This window comes from Myotis yumanensis, unplaced genomic scaffold (genome assembly GCF_028538775.1).
Source record: "Myotis yumanensis isolate MYYU_CA2020_CCGP unplaced genomic scaffold, mMyoYum1.0.hap1 SCAF_16, whole genome shotgun sequence".
NCBI classification, from domain to species: Eukaryota; Metazoa; Chordata; class Mammalia; order Chiroptera; family Vespertilionidae; genus Myotis; species Myotis yumanensis.
Genome location: NW_027223767.1, coordinates 10178285 through 10190891, shown reverse-complemented (window position 1 = coordinate 10190891; position 12607 = coordinate 10178285). Strand labels below are relative to the sequence as shown.

The 12607-nt window shown below is 42.9% G+C and overlaps 1 protein-coding gene across 4 annotated transcripts in view; it reads right to left on the bottom strand.

Moving 5' to 3' along the window:
• TMEM220 (transmembrane protein 220) overlaps positions 1 to 12361 on the bottom strand; it is a 31068-nt gene extending 18707 nt beyond the window's left edge. For 2 of the 4 annotated variants that reach the window (XM_070394299.1, XM_070394297.1), the window contains exons 1-5: positions 12244 to 12361; positions 11549 to 11578; positions 8991 to 9051; positions 8429 to 8552; positions 6908 to 6967 (exon numbers count right to left, since the gene is read on the bottom strand). In XM_070394299.1, coding sequence (XP_070250400.1) covers positions 6908 to 6967; positions 8429 to 8552; positions 8991 to 9051; positions 11549 to 11578; positions 12244 to 12351 — 383 coding nt within the window. In that variant the 5' untranslated portion in view covers positions 12352 to 12361. Of the gene's footprint in view, positions 1 to 6907; positions 6968 to 7781; positions 8327 to 8428; positions 8553 to 8990; positions 9052 to 11548; positions 11579 to 12243 lie in introns of those variants that run through there. The other 2 variants (XM_070394300.1, XM_070394298.1) reach the window with 2 other exon arrangements.
• Between the last annotated feature and the right edge of the window lie 246 nt (positions 12362 to 12607).

Here is a 12607-nt window from a genome sequence, read left to right as displayed (position 1 = left end):
TTTCTTTTATGTTTCATTGGTTTCTGCATTTATGTTTATTTTCTTCTTGTTTCTTTAGGCTTAATTTGCTGTTCTTTTTATAACTTCTTGAATTGGGGAATTCCTAAATTTTTGGAAACTTAGCTCATTGTACCCTTTTCTGTTTTTTAAATATATGTGTTTAGGCTATATTTTTCTCTCTAAGCATGATTTTTAGCTGCATTACACAAATTTTAATATATAGTACTCCATTGTGTTCAAAGTATCTACTAAAGTCCATGTAATTTCTTTTACCCAAATATTATTTGGAAGTGTATTTCCTAATTTCCAAATATATGATAATTATCTAATTATTTGTTAATGATTTCTAGCTTAATTTCTAGCTGTGGTGAAAGAACATTCTCTTACATTTTTTGGATCTTCTTTCATGGCTCAACATCTAATCTTTTTGTAAATATTCAATGTGTATTTGAGAAGAATGTGAATTCTGTCATTCTTGATGCCAGTGTTATGTGTACATCCATTAAGTGCGGTTTCTTATTGTGTAATTCAAATTGTCTCTATCATTATTGATTTTTGTTTTCTTGTATTATTAGTGACTGAAAGTCTCCCAAGATGATTGTCAATTTTTCAATGTTTCTCTTTATTCTGTCAATTTTTTATCTATTTTGAGGCTATGTTATTAGTTTTATACAAATTTAGAATTCTTATTATCTGTCTGATATAATGGTTTATTATACTTCCTGATTTAATGAATTTTTAGTCATTAAAAAGTGTCTTTCTTTGGCATCTTAAATCCAAATAATATGTGGTGTTGAGATCACCAGATAGCCAAAAGGAAAAAAAGATAATGTTGGATCAATTCTTTATACAATCACACTAGGATAAATTCTAAATACATGTCCCCAAAACATGTACACACATTTTAACAGCTGATAGCTCAATTGATGTTTCTTTCTTTTTAGCCAGACTAAGCTTTGAACAAAGAAATTCATCCTAAAATGCTACTAGAAGTTTGAAAATGCAGTTGAAGTACAAACACTGTCTTTTATAATTATTCAAACACCCTGTGTCTCCCCCCCCCAAAAAAAAGATGTATACACATTTGACAGCTGATAACTCACTTAATTTTCACTCCTTTTCAGGTTTAACTGATTTGAAATACTGGATGAAGCCAGACTAAGCTTTGAACAAAGTTTATTCACCAGACTTTTTTATTGAGATACATAAAGGATAAAGTTTATGGTACAAAAACCAGCAACAGTTGATGAATTGAGGGTGCACAAATACTGAGCAAAATGATTCTTGATGTTTGCTATTCCTTTGCTTCACATTATCAGCAGTGCCTGAACCAGAATGGTCATCAGTTTGAAAATAGGCATTGACAAAAACAATTATTCATTTCTATAGAGCAGTTGTTCTCAACCTTCCTAATGCCACAGCCCTTTAATACAGTTCCTCATGTTGTGGTGACCCCCAATTTCATTGTTACAAATTGAACATAATTAAAGCATAGTGATTAATCACAAAAACAGTATGTAATTATATATGTGTTTTCCAATGGTCTTAGGCGACCCTATGAAAGTGTCGTTCAACCCCCAAAGGGGTTGCTACCCAGGTTGAGAACCGCTGCTATAGAGTATTTTAAATTTAGAAAATGAACTGTATATTAATAAACAGTGACTTTATAATAACTCAAAGTGTGTATACACTCTTTGGGACACTTTAGGTCAAAGATTTAAATGTAAAAATCAAACTATACATGTATTAGAAGAAAATTTACTTTAGAAGAAAGATTTCCTATGACTCCAAATCCAAAAGCAATAAGGGGAACGATTGATATATTTGGTTACTTTAAAAGCAAAGCATTTTCATGGCAAAGTAAAAGGGTGATAAGAGACTGCAAAAGAAAAACGTCAAGCTTATATCACAAAATGTTAATAGCGATAGTATATAAAGAGCTAAAAATAGAGAATAACAACTTTAGAGATTAAACCTATATTTCTCAGAGATGAACCAATATTTTATATGAAAAATGCAAATGGCTCTTAAATGCAAATATGCTCACCTTTGCTCATAATGCAAATTAAAACTACCCATTTCTCACTCTAACTGGTTTGGCTCAGTGGATAGCGCGTCGGCATGTGGACTAAAGGTTCCTGGGTTTGATTCCGGTCAAGGGCACATGCCTGGGTGGCAGGCTCAATCTCCAGTAGGGGGTGTGCAGGAGGTAGCCTATCAATGTTTCTCTCTCATCATTGATGTTTCTATCCCTTCCTCTCTGAAATCAATAAACATGTGTTTAAAAAATAAATAAAACTACCTATTTCTAAACAATCTTATATAATAAAAGAGAAACATGCAAATTAACCAACCCTCTGCTATGCTCAAGTCACACCCATAAGCCAATCAGGAGTGAGTATGCAAATTAACCCAATTAAGATGGCGGCGGCCACAGGGCTGGAGCGAGCAGGAGGCTTGGTTGCCCCCAGCAGAGTTTCAATTATAGAAGATAAATAAATCCCAGGGGGCGCAAAAAAAAGGAGAGGCTGGGAGCTTGGGTCACTGGGGGATGTGGCCACCCTGAAAGCGGCCATAAGCTCCTCACCCAGGCTGTTCAGGCACCCCAGGGGGACACCCCCACTCTGAAGGGGCTGTGGGCAGCCTGAAAACGGCCCTCACCCAGACTGGCCACACCCCCATGAGGTGAGGGTTCCCACTGGGGGGCTTGACCAGTCTGCAAACAGCCATCAGCCCCTCACCCGGTCTGGCCAGGCACCCCAGCAGGACCCCCACCCTGGTCCGGGACACCCTTGAGGGCAAACCAGCCGGCCCCCACCCGTGCACCAGGCCTCTGTCCTATATAATAAAAGGGTAATATGCAAATTGACCCTAACAGAATGACTGGGAATGACTGGTCACTATGACCCACACTGACCCGAGGGGGCAGACGCTCAATGCAGGAGCTGCTCTCTGGTGGTCAGTATGCTCCCACCTGGGGGAGCTCTGCTCAGCCACAAGCCAGGCTATGGCTGCCAGTACAGCGGTGGTAGCGGGAGCCTCTCCCACTTCCTCAGCAGTGCTAAGGATGTCCAACTGCAGCTTAGGCCTGCTCCCCGCTTTCAAGTGGACATCCCCCGGGCTCCTGGGCTGCCAGAGGGATGTCTGACTGCCAGCTTAGGCCTGATCCCCCGGGGAGCAGGCCTAAGCCAGCAGGTGGACATCCCTCGAGAAGTCCCAGACTAAGGGCACAGGCTGGGCTGAGGGCAATTTTTGTACACTGGGCCTCTAGTAATTAATAAAAATTCAAAATTTTGACAATATGCTCTTAGAATTCTATTTAACAGCAAAATATTAAATACTCTGGACCTATCAGCAGATAAGGAAAGTCTGTATATACTACTGAGTGATCTTTAGCATATAGTGATGAAAAAATCGGAGAGGACATTGTATAATTCTCTAAGACAAACAGTAATACAAATAAATGCACATATTTGCTCTATTAAGAAACCATGGAAGGATAAACCATAAAATTGAAAAAAAGTTTTACCTGTAGACAAAAGGAGGGTATAGGGTTGGGGGACTAAGGGGACTAAGAAGCTAGAGGTCTTTGAATATACTTTGTTTTGTAGATTTGACTCTGGGACCATGTAGATACTTTATATTATAAACAAAATATATTTTTAATAAAGTTATCCCTAGAAATGAAAGTGAAATTAACTGTATTCCCTTGTTAGGGTTAGTACATAGAGTAACTATCTCAAGCAATTTGAATATACATCCCTTAGAGGGCTGATTCAAAACAAAAGTACTCCAAAAAAATCTTTAGTAATCATACTGTTATTCTGAGGTTGTGCTTGTATTGTGGGTTAAGTCAAATGAGTTATGTTGAGGATATTGAGATGAGATTTTTTTTTAGAATAGTCTCTATGCGATCTCCTCTTTTGGTCCTCAGGTGCCAGGGTTCTCTCCTGCGAGTTTTCCATTGGTTATTCAGGAAGTTTTTCTGTATTTTAGTTGAGATGAGATTTTTGACATGATTAAAAGGAAATATAGATGTAAGATTGCTGATGAGGTTAAATGAAAATCTGTGTTCTTGAATTTGAATTGCTGGGATTAGTAGGAACACATAAGATATTTTTAAGTATATATGTAAAATTAGAGGCCTGGTGCACAAAATTCGTGCACAAGGGGGTGTGTGTAGTGGGGCAGGGGAGTGTCCCTGAGCCCTGCCTGCGCCCTCTCACAGTCCAGGACCCTTCAGGTAGGGTCCCTAGGCCTGGCCAGCGATCAGGGCCTATTGGGGCTTTCCTTCCCCTGGCTCCTGGCAGCTGGACCTGCCCCCATCGCTGCCACTGCTTGCCATCTGTGTGGTGCGGTCCCCCCTCCCCTGCCATCCGTCGCCTTCCTCTGTGGCAACAGGCGTGGGGTGCGATTGCTTGGCTGGCCTGGGCCTCCCCCTGTGGATATTGGCTGGGTGGCCTGGGCCTCCCTCTGCAGGAGGGGTCCCCAGATTGATCACCGCTCAGAGGGAGTCCCCGCCCATCTGCTGCAGCACCACAGGCCCAGGGTCAGGTAGCCTGGGCCTGGTGGCCTAGGCCTCTGCTCCACAATCAATCGCCCAGCAAAGGGAGGCTCCACCCACCTGGTCAGGGCTCCCAGAGGGTGGCCTGGGCCTCCCTCTTTGGGGCAATCACGGAGCTCCCCCTCCTGTCCCCCCCCCACCCCGTCATCAATTGCCCTGCCGGCGGCCTGTGCCTCACTCTGCAGGGCGATCGTGGGGCTATGGTGGGGTCCCCCAACCAATCGCATTGCACTTGCCTTGGCAGGCCTGGCACCAGTGCATGTCATAGCGTGGTTGTCCAGAGGGTTGTCTGGACCGTTGTTCTGCTATTCAGTCATTCGGATGATTTGCATATTATGCTTTTATTATTATAGATTATCTTTATATGTATAATACATATACATTACACATAGACGAGAATTTCCTAGCTCTGTCCACTAAAAAGAACAACCAACCAATCCAGTGGCAACAAGCACTGCTTATGCCTGGATTGTGACCTCTAAATACCATTACCTACCAAAAATAACCAGGGCTTTTTTGGAATGGTTGGTTCCAGGTCTGGGGCTTAAAATGTACAACATTATCTTGGAACATTTTGTCATACCAAAAAGCAAAAATTACTATGCTTATGTCAAAAAGAACTCAGGATCCAAACCTGAATAAGTGCCACTGGTTGAAGATGGACAGCTAAAGCATCAATAACTTGATAACTTCCATGGACTGAAAAAACAAACTATATTGAAACCCATGACTTTATAATAACACTACTAACAGAACATTGGTCACTATTGGAAGATGCTCAGGCATGAAAGACTCATTATTTTGATAACTGGTAAATTAAGAACTCCTTTTTTTCCTTTTCCTCTTATGTGCTATATCTCAAAGAATTGATAAGTGGAAGTTTGTCTTTATAGAAGTTTTCCAACTAATAATCAAGGAATGGTACAATTAGAATAGCAGTATTTGCAACTCGAATTAATGGGCTTATGCAATAATCACAAAGACTATTAACATTACAAAGAAACAGCTAGGCATTATGTATATTATGATGGAAGTACATAATACCACCCATGAAGTAGTTTTGCTTAGTAGTAATAGTAATAATACCAGAATCTGGCCAGGCCTCTAGATCTAATCACCAATTTATTGGAAATATAGAGCACAGAGGAGCAGGCATTTACAGGACAGTTGGGGAAATATAAACACTGAATGGAAAACTCAGTTTTGAAGAATTATTTTTTTAATTTTTGTGTGTGATGATGGTAGAGTGGTTTTTTTTTAAGTGCTTTTAAGGATTCATACTGAAATATTTACAGATAAAACAATATGTCTCAGATTTATTTCAAGGTAAGTGTGGAGAGGACAGTGATATAGATGAAACAAGACTGGACATATATTGAAAATCATTTAAGCTAGTTGATAGGTACATCTAATTCACTATTTATTAATCTCTCTGATTTCGTATATGTTTGAATATTTTAAAATAAAAAAAATTAATCAGCAAAAAGTCCTTTTTCTGTAATGCCCTTAAAGTCTACTTTTAAAATTGATGTACTAACTTTCATTTGATTGGTATTTGGATAGTGTATTTTTTCCATCTTTTAACTTTCAATCTTTCTGTATCTATATACTTAAGGGGTGAATTTTATAAGCAGTGTTTAGTGGGTTTTTAATCTTTTTATCCACTTTGAAAATCTTGAACTCTTAATTGGAATATTTGGAACATTTACATTTAATGTGACTTCTCATATACTTGGGTTTCTCTAAACATCTGCTTCCTATTTTCCCATCTGTTCTATCCTTTTCCCTTCTCTTTTCCTGCCCTCTACAATCATTCTTTTCTTCTAGTGATAACCCTAAGGATTACCACATGAATTCTTGACTTATCAAAGTCTAATATAAATTGGTACTACTTTCTAGATAATTTAAGGATCTTAGAACACAGTACCTTCATTTATCCCCTTCTAACATATGCTATGCTTGTCATGCATTTTTATTCTTTATATGTTTAAGCCCACAAAATATCATTATTATTGTTTTATAAAGTTAATATTCATTTATATATACTCACACTTTTTAAAAATTTGCTCTGCATTCTTTCCTAAATCTCCAAGCTTCCCTCTGAGATCATTTTTCCTTCTTCCTGAAGAACACCTTTATGCTGGCAACTCCATGTGATTACACTGGGCCATGTAGGAAACTGGTATTCATGATTAATGATCATGAAACTTTGACTTAACTATTAGCTTTCCTTAGGGAAGGACATTTTTATTTCAAAAGATTACTGTGTTTATTTGTGTTTCAATATTCTCACTAACCTACTTGAACTGATCAACCTTGAACACATCTGATTTGAAAACTTACTTTGATGAACTGTGGCATAGACTCATCCATGTTGCGATAATCACCAGACCAAACAGCTCCCTATAAAATAGCATACATTTCATCTTTGTGACATGGCCGCAAGGGAGATGCATATCACCCCATTATCTCCATGACACGTGATTTCTGATTATTGAATGGCTTCCCCCAAGATACAGCATCTATAGAATATTTTTCAAGTCTGGTATGATTTAAAAATTACTTTTTTCTCCGTTTAAATCCCTATGTAAAAATAAATTCCATTTTATAAAGCAGATATGAACTCCATGACTGTTTCCCAACGTAGAAGTGAACAACAAAACCAATAAAACAGAAACAGCTAAATCACTTCATGTCACTGGGTGGAATACTACAACCAAGAAAATTTCAACTTGATCAGGTATTCTTTTTACATTGTCTTCGAGTGCTCGGTGTTAGGTTGAGCACAAATGGTTTGAGCACATGTTGCAGAGATCAGGCCACATCTTCATGAAGATAAATGATTTGTAGTGAGCCCGACTAATGCTAGAAATATATGTTAAAAGCACTTCCTTTTTTCATAGAGTAGAAAATAATTGTGTTTGGCCACAGTACCACTGGAAGCCCCACCTTGAGTTCACCATACCTTGTAGGCATCAAGTGGGTGGAGGTGATTCAACGCATTTGGTTTACATTCCCATTGTCCCAACCTGATCCAACTTTCCAAGGACTAGGACCTATTACAGTGATGGTGAACCTTTTGAGCTCGGTGTGTCAGCATTTTGAAAAACCCTAACTTAACTCTGGTGCCGTGTCACATATAGAAATTTTTTGATATTTGCAATCATAGTAAAACAAAGACATATTTTTGATATTTATTTTATATATTTAAATGCCATTTAACAAAGAAAAATCAACCAAAAAAATGAGTTCACGTGTCATAGGTTCGCCATCACTGGACTAGGACCTACAACGTAGCAGTACCTCACCAGTGATACTCAAAGGTCTTTAAATCTTCGTATTGCAGATGTTAGCAATGGGATAAAACGTAAAGGAATCCGGCTATTAGGCCAGGATGTCTAGGGTGGGAGGCAGCAAAGGGAGAGCTGATAAGAATGAATGTCCGTGACAAAGGGAGATGACAGGAGATATGCCGGGGCCAAGCTGAACCAGGCTGACCTCTGAGGTGGCTGATCACACCTGTAGATAAGATTCTGGCTTGGCCCCGAACTGAATCAGTGCTGATGGAATTTTCACCTGATTAGACTGGACTGTTATCTTTGCTCATTGTAAGGGGCCAAGGTCCACTGCCTGACGGTAATGTAATATGCAGTGCTGCCTGGGGAAGTGATCATGGGGTGGGCTAGATGGTGCTGGGTGTGAGTGCTGATTCCAACATTTCTTCAGTTTCTTCAGCTTGTAATGGCGATGACCCCGTCCCTGCTTTTCATGGTGTAGGTGGAGACATGCACAGATAAGGTGTTGAGGAGGATCAGAAAGTTTCCTCCTTCCCACCTCTCCCAGAGAGCAAAGGTCAGTGCTCACCTGCCTTCTTCCTCGTGTAAGACGTTCCACTGTGCATGAAGCATGAGGTGGTATGCCAAGCTGGCAGCCCACACCACGCAGAAGAACGCTTGTACTGCGGAGACGCTCTTCCAAATGAGGTTACCTGAAAGCAAATCACGGAATCACCTTCCAGAGAAAAATGGTCGGTGTGTGCTTCGCTGTTGTCTGCTTTCAGACAAAGCACTCGGGAAAGGCTGGGTTTGATTTGGTTTGGTTTTGAGGGACATCATGGAAGTTAAAGCCATAATTATAAACTTAGGTGGGCATTTATTATTTCTGTTGTCCAGCACTCCTTTTCCTGTGATGACTGCCCTTCTTTTCCTTGAAAATCCACCCTTCCCACACTCCGCTGCTTTGGGCAATACAAACCAGCTATTTTGAGTGAATTTTTTACATGTATACCCACTTGGGATATATATATATATGTAAGGAGTCCAAGAAGCAGGTTACAGAATAAATATATGGTAAACCTCTGTGTTTTTTTTCATTCATTCAACAAGCATTTTTTTAAGTATCTCTATTCAATATCTAAGGTTCATACCTGTGACAAGAGGGTTAAGTCCAACAAGCAAGGTCAGCACTGCAGGAATCATATACACAACCTGTTAGCACAGAGAGAGGAAGTCACGTGGGTTAAGAAGTATGTCCAACATAGATGTCCAGAAGTATTGAAGTCAAGAAAGACATCAGTGGCCATCACAGTCCACGATTTACTGTAGGTTTCAGCGGTAACCTCTGTTTTTATGGCACTTACCATGTCAGGTTGTAATGTTATATGCCTTCCTCCTAGATTGTAGGCAATACCAGGAAAGGTTTATTCATTTTTGAGCTCTAGCATTGAGCAGAGTCTGGGTCTCAAGACACACTGACCTCCTAATCTCTCCCAAGCAACATCCGTGCCCAAATGGCCCTTCCCCACGTGCATTAAAGAAAATGCTCTTTGACAAATAGGTCAGGAGGAGCCATAATCAGCTAGGTGGCCCTGCTGGGTCAGGCACCATGGACCATCCAGCCCAACATTCCATCTCTGCAAGTGAGTCCACAGAAAGTTTCCTAACGGCCGGTCAGATGTGCCCAACAAGACCAGGCTCTTCATCCTAGAAACTGATGATAAGCTGGTTTGCAGTTTGGAAGACTGGCCCTGAAGGGGCCCTATCTGCAAGCCTCATTCATAGCAAGCAGACTAGCCAGACCTGCTACTGCACGTGTGCTGCCGGAAGAGGGCAAGTAAGGAGATGGTGGGTCTGTAAGAAACGTGGTCTTTCCCAGGACAAGTAAGGAGATGGTGGGTGTATAAGAAACGTGGTCTTTCCCAGGGCAAGTAAGGAGATGGTGGGTGTATAAAAACATGGGTTTTCCCAGAAACGTAGTTGCTTCACTACATTAATTGTGATCCTTACATCAGAACGTTGAGTTTATGGAGAAGTTGTCAGAGCTGTACGTTTTTAAGTGATTTGCTGACACTGAAAACATGTCTGTCTTGACCCTGGAGAGAGAGCGTCTAGATTATACCGATCCTGTTTGTCTTTCCTACTCCCTCCCTAATGATTACTGGTCTATTAGCCAATGTGGAGTCAGGTCATCTCTCACAGATGGGCAGTCATGCTCCTGAGGGCTAGACCAGTGCTTCCCATACTTTAATGTGCATGTGAATTACTGGAAATCTTATTAAAATGTAGGTCTGATTCTAAGTTCTGGGTTAGGGCCCAAGATTCTGCTTCTCTAATAAGCTCCCAAGGGAGGTGCTGCTGCTGTTCCAAAGACCACACTTAGAGCAGTGAGGGGTTGGTGTCCCGACTCTGCAAAACCTCATGGCTCAGCCACTGAGAGGGGGAGAAATTTAACACACACAGGCTGTACAGTATTTCTTTGTGCTTTCTGTAAGAAATGTTTGGCAGAGATTTTTTAAATGTGCACTCAAATATATCACGTTTTTGTGACTAACAGAGTAAAGTAAGATCTTATTTCAGTATATTGTAAACATGTGAACAAAATAACCCTTAAAATTAAGTAATGGTTTCCCATGGCCATTGTGCCATGTCAATCCTTATTTAAATTATTTTCTCTATCTTGAATGAGATCATTTTTGGAGGGCAGAGAGACTAAAAATAATTGTTTTTAGTAACAAGTAAAACCAATGCAGAGTGTAAATAATAACTCAGTAGAACCCATCTTAACAGTCTTTTTCTGTTGGTGGATGTTTTAGACTAAGGTATCATAATATTATTTTACAATATCTAGTTTAACTCAGTCTATCGTCATGGAGTCCCTTGGCAGTCATTCCTGATACTGCCTCCCTTGTCCCCTGGCCACTGGAAGAATGGAAAAGCCTGCTTGTTTTCCCAGCCCCTTTTGGCAGCAAAGGGTTGGTCCCATTCCAGCACTGAAATGGAAAGTCTAGGGGCCAAGCTGACGCTTAAAGTACTTAACAACCAACAGGCCTAGATGCTGACTCATCTGAATGGATCCCAGCCCAATAGCCATATTTGTGTGTACAAACTAAATAGCCTTGGGAAACATTTCTTCCCGGGTCGAAAGGCAGAAAGCACAGGACAAACACTCCTTTTGCTCTTGCCTTGCCGCTTCCTACATGGGATGCTCTTGTCTGGGGATGAGATGTGGGAGCCGCAGCAGCCATTCTGTAAACATGAGAGGCTAGAGCACACATTGAGGAGCAGACAAAAGAGAAAGCCCAGGCCCCTGATGATGCCGTTGACCATTAAGTAGCTGCCTCTGCACTTCTTTTCAGTGAGAAATTCTGTATTTTTATAACCTGATGCTAGTCAGGTTGTCTATTATTTTTCACCTGCGTGCTTCTTGATACAAGTATGCCTCGTGAGTAAGATGAAGTATGGACCATTTCATTCAAAGGGAATACTGCTGGAAGACCTGGATGTCTGTGGGAAATTCTGAGTTCACACACCCCGTACCTTATCACTCGGACCCATTTCCCCCTGATATTTTAGGGAAAGAGCTGACAAAGGATTTGATTTCTAGTCTGTAAGTACACAATGTGAGGGGGTGGTGGCAAATGGACAATACTGTGTGTTCGCTGCAGTCCACAGCGCTTTCAGATGCAGGACAGCAGCTCATACTCACCACCCAGAGTTCTGCGTCTGGATCATTCACCTGGAATCCAAAACATCAGACACACTGTCAGGTTCCAGTCTCAGTCATTTGTTACCTGGCAGACGCTGCCACAGGCGCCCCGTGGGCACCGAGGACACTAAACGGGAGGAAGACAAGGCCGAGCAGAGCAGATGGTTGAAGGGGCTCCTGGCTGAGCACAGCAGGCGGTCTCCTGCCCACACATTTTTGTGAAGATCCGCAAAGGGACTCTGACACGGAGAGCCCCTAGGAGTGTTGTTCTGGGCCCGCCCGTCTCAAGGAACCAGGAGAGCCATGAGGAGGGGCCTGTGGGGACACGAAGGCCTCATTAGGCTCTAAGTCTAAGGGTTTGTTCCCGGGTCCTGAAATGGTTCAGTCTCATCCACTGGCCGGATACTGAGAAAGGCGCCGGCCACTTCTGCTCAGGTCCCTCCAAAGTGACATGATCCAGCTCCTTCCAGCATGTGAGCAGGAGAGGGGTGGGATGCGGTCATAGGAACACCCCCGCCGCCCCGTGTCTTAGGTGGGGGAGGCCAGGGGGTGCCGGAAGCACAGCACCCAATGCCCGTCCTCCACCTGAGCTCAGGCCGGCCGGGCACGGAGCCTGGAGCCCGCGCCCTGTGGGACCCGCAGGCCCCTCTCCCACCGCCTTCCGCCCGCCGCCCGCCTCCGGGGCCGGGGCTGACCTGCACCAAGGCCGCCAGCGCGAAGAAGGCGGCCATCAGCGCATTGCAGGCCCTCCACAGGGCGGGCGCCCACCCGGCCGCGGGCGCCATGGGCTGGGCCGGAGCCATCTGCGGGGCCGCTGAGTCCGACCCGGCCGCGGGCGCCGGGGGCGGGGCCTGGGTGATGGGCGGGGCCACGGGCGCCGGGGGCGGGGTCAGGGGCGGGGGCAGGAGCGATGGGCGGGGCCGCGGGAGACGGACACGCCCCGCCCGGCCAGGTCCAGTGACAGGCAGGGCAGCAGGTGGGTGCACCTGTGGGGAAGCCTCGCTGCTTCATTTGTACTCGGTTCTCGCGATCGCTCCTCCCCAAAACGCGGCCTGGGGA